Genomic DNA, 17,881 nt, shown 5'->3' with positions numbered 1-17,881 from the left:
TTAAATTAATTTATCATATAGTAATTATTTCCTTACAACCAAAATACCATGAGTATTTAAAAAGCAAGGACAGTTCATGGCTTTTGGTGACTGATTCATTAATCCAGAAGGTACAAAAGAATAATGCCAGTAATAATTTTTGCATTATTTTGCCCAGCTATCTTCTTAGGGACTAGATCATCTTCAGGACTGTGGTACATATTTTGTTAAAGTTATGTAGTTTACACAAATTATTTACCTTATTTACAATGCAATTTTACATTGCTACAAAGTTAGCGAATCTCCTGCCCTGTCTGCTAATGAACTGGGTGTGATCGGTTTTATGTTAGGTTTGTGAAGAGGTCAGTGTTGCCAACTTGTACTTTTATGTATTTTGTACTAAATTGGTGTATAACGATTGTTCGTGTCAGTTTTGAAATTTATACTATTTTCAGTCTTTGCTATGTTAATCATTTCTGGTACTTTCCTTTTTAGTGTGTTTGTCTCTGTTTTTAGTATCTTTGGGTTTAGAAAATCGAATATGTGATGATTTCCCGTGGTCTAGTTTATGTGTTTGAGAGGGTATTTTTTAAGTTAAAGTATTGTTTTAGAAGTTTCTATAATGTCCTGGTGATATTGGGCGGATGTGAGTTTTAGATTACGTGAAATGAAATCGTCGGCTCAGTTGGTTTTCTGTATTAGAGGTTGGCTGGAGAAAAAATAAGAGGATGACCAGAGTATGTAGGTTTTGGGTTAATTTGTTCAGTGTCTGTTCTCATGAGAAGGAGGTCAAGAAAGCGAATTTGGTTTTGTTTCTTGTTCTATTGTCAATCATATGGAGAGGTGATAGTTGTTGCAATGTATATTTCTTGTGTTTTTGTAGCATTGATGCATAAAATTGTGTCATCTACGTACGTATTTTTTGGCGAAGTAAATGTGTGGTTGGTTGGTTGTAATTTGGTTAAAAAGATCGCCAAAGACAATCGGTAATAGGGGATTCCATTCATTATAACAAATTTATTATAAAACAATTATTATAACTATACTGTGAAATATGTTGCACAGTCCTGAAGATGACCTAGTCCCTAGGTCGAAAGCTCAGCAAAAAATTTAAAAAAAAAAATCATGACTGAAATTGGCATTATTCTTCCGTTCCTTCTGAAACAAGGCTCCCCAATGAGAAGCTTCAAAAAAGCTGTCACTAGATCTACATTGACAAGATTTATGAGTGTCAATAAAATGGATAATATCGAATTTTCATCTCAACAGACAATTACTCTGATGATATCTGAGGTTATTGACATCAGAGCATACACTGAGTCAGACAGATGGTGTTTTTAAAGTAATAAGAAACACTGTCCATCAATGGAGCTATTGAAATTCCACAGAAAAAAATAAGCACAGCACGCCTGGCATTGAACCCTTGGTCCAGGTTAACTTAGCTAATTCCTAAAGTCTTTAAAGATTAATGGTACTTTATGTGCTCCTAAATAATAAATATATTATATTAATTAGAAGTTTAAAGAGAGCAATTTAATTTATATTTCGTTTTATGTGCTTATCAGGAAAATGAATAGATTACAGTGGTTTTCAATGTAAGTTAGCTGTAAGTTTTTTTGCCACTTTCCTCTAGTACTGCTTAGCAGTACTATCTGTGACTCATGTCCCTTCACTCCCTGTTTTTAAAATCTGCCTTTTACAACTCTAGCTTAGCCATTTCTAATTTATCTTTTGTTTTCAGTTTTATATATTATGTAAAAGTTTAATTTTCTTATATTTTAATCTACATTCTTGAATAGTGACTGTTAAGTAGGAAAGCCATTTTCTTTCTCATGATCTATTCAAAGAGTTATCATTTCCTGTTTTCTCTGAGAAACACTTCTCTCTACTTGTGAGATTATTTAGGCATTGATCGCTCTTATACACGAGAGGTTCAAATTTTCGTTTGTACACGTTTACTAAGAACTCGATTCTTCAGGAAGAGAATTGCGTCAATTTCGTACTAAAAAGTATTTACATAAAATTTTAACTAAATTTCGTTAAGTATTGAAATATTGTTCTATAACAAAGATTAATTAAAAGATTTAGAAGTAGTTTGTACCTTCATTTCATTAAAAAAACAAAAAGTGTTTATTGAATATTTATGGCCAAGATATAATCAATTTCATGTACTTTATAGTAGAACTTAAAATAATCTAGACATCTTTTGATGCTGGAACTTTAAACAGGTAGCCGTGATGGTAAGCAGATAAACACTCCTCTCTTCTGTCAAAATAAAAGCAAATAATCGGTCTACGAATGTAAAAATTGAATCAGAATATATTTATTAAGAGAGAAGAAAAAAATTATCTATGACAGATATTTTGATAAACAAGGAACCTTCCAACAGGATCCTTTTTCAGACTGGAGAATACAATTTCTTACTCTGCGTTTGGGAGATGTTAATCTAGACATGGCCAGTGACAATGGAGTCAAACATATTCCCAGAGGCTTATAGTTTATACAAAAGGAGTTGATGACAATGGTCCCGCACTAGACATGTGAATAGTAATGTCTATATATATATATGTACATACGAGTATGTATGTGTGAGTTTGTAAGTAGATATTATGGTCCCGCCCACATTTCTGGGACTACTACATCACAAACTTTCTTCAGGATTTACTATTCGACTACTGAAGAAGTTCCCAGGGATGGTTTCTACGTCAAGACAGTGAAGTACCGCCCAGTGACCTATGTCAAGTTTACCTGCCTTCTTTTTCCAAGATGGAAATTTACATATTTAAGATTTAATTGTTTAGAAGTAATATTCTGTACCAAACTTGTAATATTTCAAGGTAACTACTAGAAAAGAAAGGGACTGATGTCTGAAATAGCCTTCCAGTGCTGGAAGAAAGTTAATAATTTATTGTACACATTCTATAACAATTAATTTTCAATTTATCATTTGAGCCGTTTATTTTGAAAGTGGCCTAACTCCATTTATCTTCAAATTGAGATATTTATGGGTTTGCGTTTCAATGAATTTAAAAATATACGAATAGGATACTAATGAGCCATACTGCTTAAGTGTATCTACGGGTGTTAAATTTATATTTCCTATTAAAACAGTGGCAATTATTAACTGAATAATATGCGTTTTCTTAGCAAGAATGGAGTTAGGCCACTTTCAAAATTAACATCCAGATTCATTATAAAATTTGAAGGTGCCCAAGTCCATTCAACATAATTTAAGATGCTTCAAATTGAAAAAAACCATACTTAATTTATTTTATATATCTTTAAAACTATTTCTTCTTCACTATCTGAACTGAATGGTCTTGTTCTGTTCTTCCCCATGGGTGAAATAATTTCTAAAATTTAATATTAAATTTTAAGTTTTTTATTAATTAAACGTACTGGTTATTCATCTAACGCAATTGTCCAAAAACTGAGGTTAACATGTTAAATACTAATTAATTAAAATTACTACCTTCAGACATTATCAATAATATATGATTACCTTGATTTAAGTATAAATGGAGTTAGGCCACTTTCAAACTACACGGTTCAATTATTGAATTAACTTTAAAAACTTATGTGTCAAGAATTATCGTATTTGCTCGGAATATGAGCAACGTGAATTGCTTTACTGATAAATAACACGAAGTTGTATATGTAACCATGGCAACCGGAAAAAATTGACAAATGGAGTTAGGCCACTTTCAAAATAAACGGCTCATTTAAATGTTTCCTTCAATACTGATCATCATTTACAACATAACAAGCTTCTTCAAAATAGTGAATTTTTGTGAAAACACTAATTTGAAAACATGCAATATTATAAGACTTCCTTATGCAACTCTTGCATTTTCGGATGAACTACAAATTTTGGATACAATGTTTAATTCTTTCAACCATTACACAGTTTACTAAACCTTTAGTTTAGTTTCTCTAGAACTGCCGTTAAAGAATTTCCCAAGAAAAATAATTATATAACACTAAAAGTTACTGATCTATGAATAAGTGTAAAAAGTATAAAGAAAAACGGAATCAGAACTTCGATTATGTACAATTGATTTGGATAAACAGTACACTCCAAGTGTACTTTAATGGGAAGTCTACTCATTCCCCTTCCAGAAGTACATTATTAGAATTTTTTAGATAAAATTTTATCTTAAAAAAATGTAAAAATCAAAAAACAAAATAAGTTTCGAATTCAATTCGAAATACGCTACTTTCGTATGAAATGATTTGTACACGTTGTTTCTAAAGTCGTCTCCAGATGAAAATCTGACCCAAAATAGCAGTTTTGATTAAGAGAAAGAACCTAAAACTTGTTATTAATGTTTACCAGTATTGTTAATGTACAATAACTGTTGGGTATGACTTTTTTTTTCAAATTACTCAAGAAAATTTGTTGGTATTCCTTTCGTTGCGATTACCCGTTACGTGTGAAAGGAAAGATCAGTCAACCAGGCTTCAATATTCTTCTTACCAGTCACTTACCTATGCTTTTTTTTTTTTTTTACCAGAGAGGAAGTGCTTTTGTTAAAAAGCATGTTACACAAAAGAGAGGAGTGAAAAGTAAAAAAATAAAGGTAAGTTAACAAGTCTTGTATTGCAAGAATACACTTGATAAAAGTCCGTTGAAGGCAGAAGATGAAATTTGAGAGACAGGATGCGAACTCAGTTAGATAGTTGTCAGTTGAAAGAAATTTCCAAAAGAAGAGATAACTACAACCGAATGCGAATGGCTAACTAACAATTTTGATGCCAAGTACTAATAATGGAGTACATACACTGAACAAATAATAATAATAATAGAGTGGTATTTATTTTTTTGTCCCTCTCGTTTCTATTCATAAAAACATATTCACTCATTCATTCATGAGATGAAGAGCTAGTAGGAGGCGTGTACTAGAAACTGGAGATACTTCCGGTGTACATATTACTCTACAATACACCCTAATCTTAAAAAGGAAATTGTAGTACCTGTCCCGGTAGAACCTGCTTCTTGTTTTGTCACACACTCTCGTCACTCAAAGTGCCCCTCTTTGGAGTTTTGTTTTCTGCCTTTAAATACTTTGATTTTTTTTTTTTTATAAGTTCACCTTGAATACATAACCGTTATGTGCTGATAGAAAATCTTAAGCGCGGAGATATCCATTCCTATGATTTAACATATCTTTAAGCTCAACGGCAGCATTTATTCATTAATTGATCCATAACAACTAGTGTTGCCAAATAGTAGGTATTTTATCTCCAGCCAGCTACTTATCTTACTAAAAAAATATTTTTGAAACCCATAAACTTGAAAAAAAGATTTTTTAGCGTATTTTTGTATTGTGTGAGTATGAGTTGTTGTACATTACTAAAAAACGAAAAGTTACATAAAGCAGAATCCCTATAATCTTATTCTTCTTTCTTGGATATAATATACAGTCAACGCAGGATGATCGTCACTTTGTCACTCCTGTTCACAACATTACAATTATCATGATTCTTTGATACCCAGGTTCTGTGTATTGAACTCGTTTTAGGTAAGTCAAGTCTTTTACGGTCTCATCTTCGTAGTGCACTCCGCAAGAGAATACACTGCTTGAACTATTAATTATAAACTATTAATTCTAACAAATATGAATTACAGCCCTGAATTGACGAAAATTTCTCTTCATTCTTTCACTTTTGCCTCCGGGAACCGGCATGACGGACGAGTCCGCCGATATAAACACTACATCAAACCAATCTACTCTTCATTTTATTACCCTATCCCAATATGACACATTTTCCTAGGAAAACTATTTTCAAGGGAAGGTAATCAACTGATACTACTACAACTACTAGTTCTGAAAATTCACCTGCTACAACTGCTACAGCTACTGCCAAAACGGCTGCTGCTACAACGATTGCCACTGAGATACTGCCAAAGCTACTACTGCTACTGCTGTAACATCAACTGCTACTGCAGCTACGGCTACTGCTACTGCCGTAATATCAACTGCTGCGACTGCTATACCAGCAACTGCTCCCGCAGAGCTGCTGCCAAAAAGCTGCTACCGCAGCTGCTGCAACGTTAACTGCTTCTGCTGCTGCCGCTACAGAAACTGCTACTGCAACTGCGACTGCTACTAAGCACTGTACTATTTATTTATTTATTTTAAGGAAAATCTAGAGTTATTACAGTAAAATGAAAATGAATGCTACGGCTGAAATAAAATAATCAATAGAAGATGATAAATGATGTAACAAGAGAACAACCTTTACAAATTCATTACCTATTATTCTACCTTTTGATAATCCAGAACTACAGACTAGAGTAATATTTAAATTATACTACCTTTCAGCAATAAGTCTGCTTATTTTAAATTGAAATAAACAGTGCACGGAATGCCACAAAGTTGTTGCTGTTACTGCAACTTATGCTGCTACAGCTACTGCTATTGCGTCTGCCGCTATTGCAACTACGCTTCCGCTGCTGCAGCTACTACAAACGCCTCGGCTACTGCTACTGCGGCAACTGCAATTGCTGCTACTGCAACAGCTGCAATTTCTACAGCCACTGCTTCCGCAAGTGCTGCTAACCGAAGCCACTGCTGCTGCTGTTATTGCACTTGCTACTGCCACTGCTTCCGCTGCTACAGCTACTAAAACGCCTCGGCTACTACTACAGCCACAACTGCAATTGCTGCTACTGCCACAGCTGCAACTTCTACAGCCACTGCTTCCGCAAGTGCTGCTAACCAAAGCCACTGTTGCTGCTGCTATTGCACTTGCTACTGCCACTGCTTCAGCTACTATAACGCCTCGGCTACTACTACAGCCGCAACTGCAATTGCTGCTACTGCCACAGCTGCAACTTCTACAGCCACTGCTTCCGCAACTGCTGCTAACCGATGCCACTGCTGCTGCTGCTGTTATTGCACTTGCTACTGCCACTGCTTCCGCTGCTACAGCAACTGCTACGACAACAACTGCTACCGCGACTATTGCTTCAACTGCATCAGCTATTGCCATTGCTGCTACCGCGTCAGCTGCTTCAACTGCCTCAGCTACTGCCACTGCTGCAACAGCAACTGCTACCGTGACTAAAGTTCTACTGCTATGCTATAACGTCAACTGCTGCTGCTGTTACAGCTACCGCAAGTGCTGCTACTGCTACAACTACCGCAACTGCTTCTGCCACTGCTGCTACAGCTGCAGCCATTGCTCCAGCACTGCTACTGGTACTCTTAAAAATACAAAATGTTTTTAAGGAATTCTACAGTTAAATGCAGCAAAAAGTTAAATGAATGCAACAACTGAAAGAAAATAATTAATGAAAGACAGATCATGAAATAACAAATCAAGATAATAAATTCATTTTCTTTTATTCAACCGATTGATAATAAAGAACTAAAGACATAAATTAAAATTAAAATTTGCTTTATTACCGCAATAAGTCTGCTTATAACAAATTGAAATATGAATTGCCCAGCCTTCTGCTTCTGTTTAGGAGGTTGAAGTCCTGGTCCATTAAGAATTACGAGCATCTACTTACTTCTTTTTTAAATTGCTGCTACAGCAACTGCGGCTACTTCTACAGCTACTCCTACCGCAACTGCTGCTGATATTGCGGCCAAAGCTGCTGCTGTTACTGCAACTACTACTCATGCTACAGCCACTGCAACCGCGTCTGCCGCTATTGCAGCTACAGCTACTGCACGCGCAACTGCAATTATTGCAATTGCAAGAGCTTCTACAGCTACCGCAATCGCGACTGCTGCTTCTGCTACTCCAATCGCAACTGTTATTGCCACAGCTGCAACTGCAACTATCCCAGTTTTTTAGAGTCAACAAGTCAAGGATAAGAAATTCCATAGCGAAATTACATTAGAAAATGAGACAATTGCGATAAAAAATTTATCTTTACTTAAATAAGAAAAGGAAATAGCGCTACTGTTTACTGCACTGTTGCTACTGCCAAAACTGCAATTGCAACTACTGCAAAGTTGTTGTCGCTGCTGCTGCAACGTTAACTTTTTCTTTTGCTACAGCTGCTCCTACCACATCTACTACTGCAACTGCTGCTATTGCTACTGCTGCCACTGCTGCTACAGCTACTGTACTCTTAAAAAAAAAGAAAAAGTTTTTAAAGAATACCTAGAGTTAGTTATAGTAAACTGTCAAATGTAGGCTACAACTGAAAATAAATAATCAGTTAGTTATAGTAAACCGTCAAATGTATGCTACAACTGAAAATAAATAATCAGTTAGTTATAGTAAACTGTCAAATGTATGCTACAACTGAAAATAAATAATCAGTTAGTTATAGTAAACTGTCAAATGTATGCTACAACTGAAAATAAATAATCAGTAAAAGATGATAAAATGGTGTAATAAGTGAACAACCTTTACCCATTGATTTCCTATTATTCTATCGAATAATAAGAAAATCAGTGACAATTGCGATAAATAATTTACCTTTTATGGAATAAGAAAAAGAAATATTATTTAACCTGTTTCTCGAAAACGCAAAAGCTTTTAGCTTTACTAGCAAAACTCAGGTTAGAAATTGCATTATAGAAAGCTGTAAGTTTAAGTACATAGTTATTTAAATGTTTCATATAAATAAACTAGAAATATAGGCTCTGAGTTGCTTTTCTGAAATAAAATTTAATAGACTCTGTATAGAAAGTGCCTTTAGGTTCGTAGTGCTGCGTAATATCTTTGATTTAATACGTCTTAAAACTCTGACTCCAAGACAAAAACGGTGGTAGCGAGACGGTAGCGTAAGTGAAGTCGAAAGCTCTTCAATGAACGCATCATTTGATGATAAATGAAAGTACGAAACCGGGCAGAGATGCAACATGCGTGCTACGACTAATAAAATCTAAGATAAAATTTTTATTATCTGCGCAAAATTCTCGTATTTTTGGCAATATATGGGGATTTTCCCTTCATTCACCTGTAGATTATATATAAGCGTTGACTCCAAAGAGATTACATCAAACTCAACTCCACGTGATGCTATTCATACAGTAATTAAAAAATTAAATATTTCATATGTTTAGTTTTGCCTACAAATGTGATGAAACAACATCATATATTCTCGTGATTCGAGCCATTATTTTCGTCCTTACGCCTGACTTTTCTATAGGTTTTGATTAATACTAAGACATCTTATGTTAATCACAGTCAAACACATACATTGCTCTAACTACGATTGTTAGTAATAATGCGCACGAATAATGAGACTGTTTACCAACGAGACTTCCAATTAGTTCGAGAATAGATAAATTTTTGAAGAAAAAAATATTTTAAATAGGTAACATTTAGGTTGCCAATCCACCATCTGTTTAAAAAAAAAAAAAATTAAAGCTTCTTAAAAAGTTAATTAGATAAAATAAACTAAGTAGAGAATTTAAGTTCCGTTAAATGTAGACTAAATCTCTTTTTAACAATGTGCAATGGCGCCAGCTTAACTAAGTCTTAGAAAAAAATGAAGAAAAAAAAATTACAAGATCTAATAATGAATTACGGTAAACATTACAGAAATGCCATAATCAGATGGTTATTAGTTAAAACTGGAATATGGTTTGAGTTCTTTAAAGTAGAACGGATTGTGAAAAGAAAAAAAGTAAGGAAGTACCTGCGTAATGTTTGAGCGAAAAGAATTAACTCTACTTTAGCTAATACCTTACTCTGTAATCTATTTTAAAACACTTCATTAAAATATAACAGTACAATTTTAATGCTAAATATGATTACAGTTAGTTAACAATTATGGTATTATTATTACAGTAATAATAAAAAACCACGTGGAAGAATTATTCTATTAATTAAAAGTAATAAATGAAAATTAATGAAAAATTGACTTAATTCTTGGACTAAAGAATAAAATTTATGCTAGTCTGCTAGTTGCAAGTCTGCACAATTGTAGAGCTAAGAGGGTGTGCAGTTAGCGCATTAAGAACCTAAAATGGATGGCTGGGCTACCGCGTTCAGATAAGTCCCCATTAACAACTAGTACAGCTTACTGTGGTTGTACTATGTAATCAACCTGTCTTCAGAGTAACGTTGGTAAATCAAAATTGTAAAGAAGAGAATTAGTGAAAGCACTACATACCGTAACGTTTCTCTTATTTACTGCATAAGCCAAGCACCATGGATTTGCAATATTTGGGTTTAAAATGAGAGAAAGAAAAGTTTAATTTTAGTAACTTTCATTTAATACAATGGATTTCTATAATGTTATAATTTTTTGCAATTTCCGTTTTTCATAACAATTAGTAAACAGTTTGAGCAAAAAAGTACCGCCATAAAAGGTGTGGACAACTTACCCTGTACCTGAGGGATAAATACTTTGCAAAATAACTAAACCGGCTTAACGTGGTCCGTTGGAAAGCAATGGGTATGGAAAACAGACTAACTTTTCATAATGTAAATATAATTGGTGAAGTGTAAAACTTACGGTACACTTACTTACCTAAAAGGTCGGCTTCTTTAATCGAGTGGGTCTTCATTAAATATTTATTTTTTTAAAAAAAGAAACTTTGTAAACATAATTTTCCTCCAAGAATTCTAATTGAATTTACTTGATAAAATCCAAGTATCCAAAACTATTTTCTTGAGTTATGCACATCCTTAGATTGAACAACTGAAGCGCTTTCTGAAAACAAAACAAAAGAACTGTAATAAATTGAACTCCCAGTGTAAACAAACAATAGAAGTTTTATTGAAAATGTTTTGCGCCAGAAGGAATTTATTTTCAGTTATTATCTGGACAATAAAAGCTGAGATAAAAAAATAAAAAGCTTTAAATATTGTCAAAAATCAAAATGAAAATTAGAAAAAAAGGATATGTTTAATTAAGCTCTGCAGTAATGTAATAAATAGGGCAGACAATAAAATGTAAATTTATTTTCGTATTATCTAATAAATGGATTCTAATAAATCAAATCTTCTAAATGTTCCTTAACACTATATCAGTACTTTGAAACACAAATTTTATCCCATGTACTGGAGCAATTCCTGGGATGTAATGAACAATTACAAAAAATAAAAATAAATAAATAAAAGTAATAAATGATATCACCATAAAAACTAATATTACAAAGAGATGGATGAGAGAGATGTAGTACGTAACTTCAAATTAGCAAGTACAAAGATTGACGTTGCTGTAGATAATAAAGAACTAGTTTTATAATGTATGCCATTGGACACTAATAACTGAACATTGTTCAGTTCGGTTTAACCCCAACATTTTCCAGTGGTCTTTAAGTCAGCCGAACCCACAGATTTGATAACTCAATACCAGCTAAATCATTCACTCCTAACATTGCACATACTAGTCCAAAATCAGTAGAGCCAAAAAAAACTTTATTGTCCATTATTAGCAGATATTGTCGAAAGGATTAACAACGTACAAAAACTGATAAAGATTCTTTCGTTGAAAACCACAAGATAAGAGTACATTATAGATCTAGAGCAACCCCACCTAAATATATGGTTTAGTATCAAATAGCTGTGTATCTGATAGCTTGGGGAGATTTTTATAAGAGATACGATGACCAGAACAGTAGAGTGCATGCTGTTGAAGATTGCAGCTACAAGGGAGGGTACAGGGGGGGTGATGAATTCAGCCAGTAATTCACCCCATGAGGTTTCGAATATAAGCGGTTTTTAGTATTGACATTATCACCACCTGCGTATGGTGGGGATACAAAGAGTTTGCAAGAGAGATAGAGATAGAAGAAGCACTCAAGTGTCTCGCTAGAGGAAAAATCACTCAGTCTGTCTGTATGTTCACTTTATAGCCAGCCATACACTACAGTATCAGCTGTTTGCCACATTTATACACATTATTATTGTGTTAATGTAAGTTTTTCGGGTGTGTACGCCAGTTAGTATTTACTGTATGTGTACCAATAGTCTACAGACTACAGAAGCACTAAACTATACGCTGACAATCACACATATAAGGCAGAATTTTCAAGTGGCTCTTTTTATCTTTTTATTTTGAGTTTGCAGACCGAAGGGGGCCGGTAGAAGAGTGAATTGTAGCGGTTTGCAACTGTCACTTCCTTTTTTAACAAGACTATAAACTAAGTGGTAAAAACTGAGAATTTATTCACAGTTTGCTTCATCTTTTTCAGAACAAAAATTAAATAAATACAGTAATGATATACTGATTTATGGATTATTCTCTTCCTAGGAGGTTCTGTAGCACACGTTAAGTTACCAAGGAAAACACTATCTCGACGAAATGCACAAACAATGCATTATCGAAAGTAGACATCAAAGCAATAAATCACAAATTTGTCAAAGACGCAGACTTAATCAATCAATACTTACTGCGGAAATTTGGAGCTTATGTTCTCGGCAAGGCCAAGTATCTCTCGTAAGAGATTTTTAAACAAAAGTCATCAAATTTATTCCTTTAAAGTGAAAACCTTTAAATTTACGCAGCAATTTGAAAAATGAAGGAAATGCTAAACTTCCCAACTTTATCACCTTATATTTCCTTTATAAATACAGCTAGAAACCTGGAATTCTGTACAATTGTAGAGGTAAACGAGTACTACAATTGTACGTCTTTTCGCAGGGTTAACACTAATGTGACACGAGATACAGCAATTCGAAAAATGAAGGAGATGCAAAACTCCTAAACTTTATCACCTAATATCTCCTTTATAAATACAGCTAGAAAGCTGGAATTCTGTACAATTGTAGAGGTAATCGAGTACTACAATTGTACGTCTTTTCGCAGAGTTAACACTAATGTGACACGAGATACAGCAATTCGAAAAATAAAGGAGATGCAAAACGCCTAAACTTTATCACCCAATATCTCCTTTATAAATACAGCTAGAAACCTGGAATTCTGTACAATTGTAGAGACAAACGAGTACTACAATAGTACGTCTTATCGCAGAGTTACCACTAATGTGACACGAGATACAGCAATTCGAAAAATAAAGGAGATTCAAAACGCCTAAACTTTATCACCCAATATCTCCTTTATAAATACAGCTAGAAACCTGGAATTCTGTACAATTGTAGAGGCAAACGAGTACTACAATTGTACGTCTTTTCGCCGAGTTAACACTAATGTGACACGAGATACAGCAATTCGAAAAATGAAGGAGATGCAAAACGCCTAAACTTTATCACCTTATATCTCCTTTATAAATACAGCTACAAACCTGAAATTCTGTACAATTGTAGAGGTAAACGAGTACTACAATTGTAGAGGTAAACGAGTACTACAATTGTACTTCTTTTTGCAGAGTTAACACTAAAGTGACACGAGATACAGCGATTCGAAAAATGAAGGAGATGCAAAACTCCTAAACTTTATCACCTAATATCTCCTTTATAAATACAGCTAGAAAGCTGGAATTCTGTACAATTGTAGAGGTAATCGAGTACTACAATTGTACGTCTTTTCGCAGAGTTAACACTAATGTGACACGAAAAATAAAGGAGATGCAAAACGCCTAAAATTTATCACCCAATATCTCCTTTATAAATACAGCTAGAAACGTGGAATTCTGTACAATTGTAAAGACAAACGAGTACTACAATTGTACGTCTTATCGCAGAGTTACCACTAATATGACACGAGATACAGCAATTCGAAAAATGAAGGAGATGCAAAACTCCTAAACTTTATCACCTTATATCTCCTTTATAAATACAGCCAGAAACCTGAAATTCTGTACAATTGTAGAGGTAAACGACTACTATAATTGTACGTCTTTTCGTAGAGTTAACACTAATGTGACACGAGATACAGCAATTCGAAAAATAAAGGAGATGCAAAACGCCTAAATTTTATCATCTAATATCTCCTTTATAAATACAGCTAGAAAGCTGGAATTCTGTACAATTGTAGAGGCAAACGAGTACTACAATTGTACGTCTTTTCGCAGAGATAACACTAATGTGACACGAGATACAGCAATTCGAAAAATAAAGGAGATGCAAAACGCCTAAATTTTATCATCTAATATCTCCTTTATAAATAGAGCTAGAAAGCTGGAATTCTGTACAATTGTAGAGGCAAACGAGTACTACAATTGTACGTCTTTTCGCAGAGTTAACACTAATGTGACACGAGATACAGCAATTCGAAAAATAAAGGAGATGCAAAACGCCTAAATTTTATCATCTAATATCTCCTTTATAAATACAGCTAGAAAGCTGGAATTCTGTACAATTGTAGAGGCAAACGAGTACTACAATTGTACTTCTTTTCGCAGAGTTAACACTAATGTGACACGAGATACAGCAATTCGAAAAATGAAGCAGATGCAAAACGCCTAAACTTTATCACCTTATATCTCCTTTATAAATACAGCTACAAACCTGGAATTCTGTACAATTGTAGAGGTAAACGAGTACTACAATTGTAGAGGTAAACGAGTACTACAATTGTACTTCTTTTCGCAGAGTTAACACTAATGTGACACGAGATACAGCAATTCAAAAAATGAAGGAGATGCAAAACTCCTAAACTTTATCACCTTATATCTCCTTTATAAATACAGCCAGAAACCTGGAATTCTGTACAATTGTAGAGGTAAACGACTACTATAATTGTACGTCTTTTCGTAGAGTTAACACTAATGTGACACGAGATACAGCAATTCGAAAAATAATGGAGATGCAAAACGCCTAAACTTTATCATCTAATATCTCCTTTATTAATACAGCTAGAAAGCTGGAATTCTGTACAATTGTAGGGGTAATCGAGTACTACAATTGTACGTCTTTTCGCAGAGTTACCACTAATGTGACACGAGATACAGCAATTCGAAAAATAAAGGAGATGCAAAACGCCTAAACTTTATCACCCAATATCTCCTTTATAAATACAGCTAGAAACCTGGAATTCTGTACAATTGTAGAGGCAAACGAGTACTACAATTGTACGTCTTTTCGCAGAGTTAACACTAATGTGACACGAGATACAGCAATTCGAAAAATGAAGGAGATGCAAAACGCCTAAACTTTATCACCTTATATCTCCTTTATAAATACAGCTACAAACCTGGAATTCTGTACAATTGTAGAGGTAAACGAGTACTACAATTGTAGAGGTAAACGAGTACTACAATTGTAGAGGTAAACGAGTACTACAATTGTAGAGGTAAACGAGTACTACAATTGTACATCTTTTTGCAGAGTTAACACTAATGTGACACGAGATACAGCAATTCGAAAAATGAAGGAGATGCAAAACTCCTAAACTTTATCACCTAATATCTCCTTTATAAATACAGCTACAAACCTGGAATTCTGTACAATTATAGAGGTAAACGAGTACTACAATTGTACTTCTTTTTGCAGAGTTAACACTAATGTGACACGAGATACAGCAATTCTAAAAATGAAGGAGATGCAAAACGCCTAAACTTTATCACCTAATATCTCCTTTATAAATACAGCTACAAACCTGGAATTCTGTACAATTGTAGAGGCAAACGAGTACTACAATTGTACTTTTTTTTGCAGAGTTAACACTAATGTGACACGAGATACAGCAATTCGAAAAATGAAGGAGATGCAAAACGCCTAAACTTTATCACCTAATATCTCCTTTATAAATACAGCTACAAACCTGGAATTCTGTACAATTGTAGAGGCAAACGAGTACTACAATTGTACTTCTTTTTGCAGAGTTAACACTAATGTGACACGAGATACAGCAATTCGAAAAATAAAGGAGATGCAAAACGCCTAAACTTTATCACCCAATATCTGCTTTATAAATACATCTAGAAACCTGGAATTCTGTACAATTGTAGAGACAAACGAGTACTACAATTGTACTTCTTTTTGCAGAATTAACACTAATGTGACAAGAGATACAGAAATTCGAAAAATGAAGGAGATGCAAAACGCCTAAACTTTATCACCCAATATCTCCTTTATAAATACAGCTAAAAAACTGGAATTCTGTACAATTGTAGAGGTAAACGAGTACTCTAATTGTACGTCTTTTCGCAGAGGTAACACTAATGTGACACGAGATACAGCAATTCGAAAAATGAAGGAGATGCAAAACGCCTAAACTTTATCACCTAATATCTCCTTTATAAATACAGCTACAAACCTGGAATTCTGTACAATTGTAGAGGCAAACGAGTACTACAATTGTACGTCTTTTCGCAGAGTTAACACTAATGTGACACCAGATACAGCAATTCGAAAAATGAAGGAGATGCAAAACGCCTAAACTTTATCACCTTATATCTCCTTTATAAATACAGCTACAAACCTGGAATTCTGTACAATTGTAGAGGTAAACGAGTACTACAATTGTAGAGGTAAACGAGTACTACAATTGTAGAGGTAAACGAGTACTACAATTGTACTTCTTTTTGCAGAGTTAACACTAATGTGACACGAGATACAGCAATTCGAAAAATGAAGGAGATGCAAAACTCCTAAACTTTATCACCTAATATCTCCTTTATAAATACAGCTAGAAACCTGGAATTCTGTACAATTGTAGAGGTAAACGAGTACTACAATTGTAGAGGTAAACGAGTACTACAATTGTAGAGGTAAACGAGTACTACAATTGTAGAGGTAAACGAGTACTACAATTGTAGAGGTAAACGAGTACTACAATTGTAGAGGTAAACGAGTACTACAATTGTAGAGGTAAACGAGTACTACAATTGTAGAGGTAAACGAGTACTACAATTGTACTTCTTTTTGCAGAGTTAACACTAATGTGACACGAGATACAGCAATTCGAAAAATGAAGGAGATGCAAAACTCCTAAACTTTATCACCTAATATCTCCTTTATAAATACAGCTAGAAACCTGGAATTCTGTACAATTGTAGAGGTAAACGAGTACTACAATTGTAGAGGTAAACGAGTACTACAATTGTACTTCTTTTTGCAGAGTTAACACTAATGTGACACGAGATACAGCAATTCGAAAAATGAAGGAGATGCAAAACTCCTAAACTTTATCACCTAATATCTCCTTTATAAATACAGCTACAAACCTGGTATTCTGTACAATTGTAGAGGTAAACGAGTACTACAATTGTACTTCTTTTTGCAGAGTTAACACTAATGTGACACGAGATACAGCAATTCGAAAAATGAAGGAGATGCAAAACGCCTAAACTTTATCACCTAATATCTCCTTTATAAATACAGCTACAAACCTGGAATTCTGTACAATTGTAGAGGTAAACGAGTACTACAATTGTACTTCTTTTTGCAGAGTTAACACTAATGTGACACGAGATACAGCAATTCGAAAAATAAAGTAGATGCAAAACGCCTAAACTTTATCACCCAATATCTCCTTTATAAATACATCTAGAAACCTGGAATTCTGTACAATTGTAGAGACAAACGAGTACTACAATTGTACTTCTTTTTGCAGAGTTAACACTAATGTGACAAGAGATACAGAAATTCGAAAAATGAAGGAGATGCAAAGCGCCTAAACTTTATCACCCAATATCTCCTTTATAAATACAGCTAGAAAACTGGAATTCTGTACAATTGTAGAGGTAAACGAGTACTCTAATTGTACGTCTTTTCGCAGAGTTAACACTAATGTGACACGAGATACAGTAATTCGAAAAATGAAGGAGATGCAAAACGCCTAAACTTTATCACCTAATATCTTCTTTATAAATACAGCTACAAACCTGGAATTCTGTACAATTGTAGAGGCAAACGAGTACTACAATTGTACATCTTTTCGCAGAGTTAACACTAATGTGACACGAGATACAGCAATTCGAAAAATGAAGGAGATGCAAAACGCCTAAACTTTTTCACCTTATATCTCCTTTATAAATACAGCTACAAACCTGGAATTCTGTACAATTGTAGAGGTAAACGAGTACTACAATTGTAGAGGTAAACGAGTACTACAATTGTAGAGGTAAACGAGTAC

General features: G+C 34.1%; 1 protein-coding gene across 42 annotated transcripts in view; it reads right to left on the bottom strand.

Annotated features, from left to right (window-relative positions):
- The window catches only part of LOC141458524 (uncharacterized), a 158,182-nt gene that overhangs the window by 105,665 nt on the left and 34,636 nt on the right, over window positions 1-17,881 (bottom strand). For 30 of the 42 annotated variants that reach the window (XM_074136622.1, XM_074136624.1, XM_074136602.1 and 27 more), the window contains 2 exons: window positions 10,427-10,609; window positions 5,820-8,067 (listed from right to left, as the gene is read on the bottom strand). In XM_074136622.1, coding sequence (XP_073992723.1) covers window positions 6,379-6,975 — 597 coding nt within the window. In that variant the 5' untranslated portion in view covers window positions 6,976-8,067; window positions 10,427-10,609 and the 3' untranslated portion in view covers window positions 5,820-6,378. Of the gene's footprint in view, window positions 1-2,107; window positions 2,245-5,819; window positions 8,068-10,426; window positions 10,610-17,881 lie in introns of those variants that run through there. The other 12 variants (XM_074136620.1, XM_074136615.1, XM_074136614.1 and 9 more) reach the window with 12 other exon arrangements.

Source organism: Rhodnius prolixus, unplaced genomic scaffold (genome assembly GCF_049639745.1).
Source record: "Rhodnius prolixus isolate KJV_2025 unplaced genomic scaffold, Rpr scaffold_5, whole genome shotgun sequence".
NCBI classification, from domain to species: Eukaryota; Metazoa; Arthropoda; class Insecta; order Hemiptera; family Reduviidae; genus Rhodnius; species Rhodnius prolixus.
The sequence above is the reverse complement of the archived record's forward strand: the minus strand, read 5'-3'. Positions and strand labels throughout refer to the sequence as shown.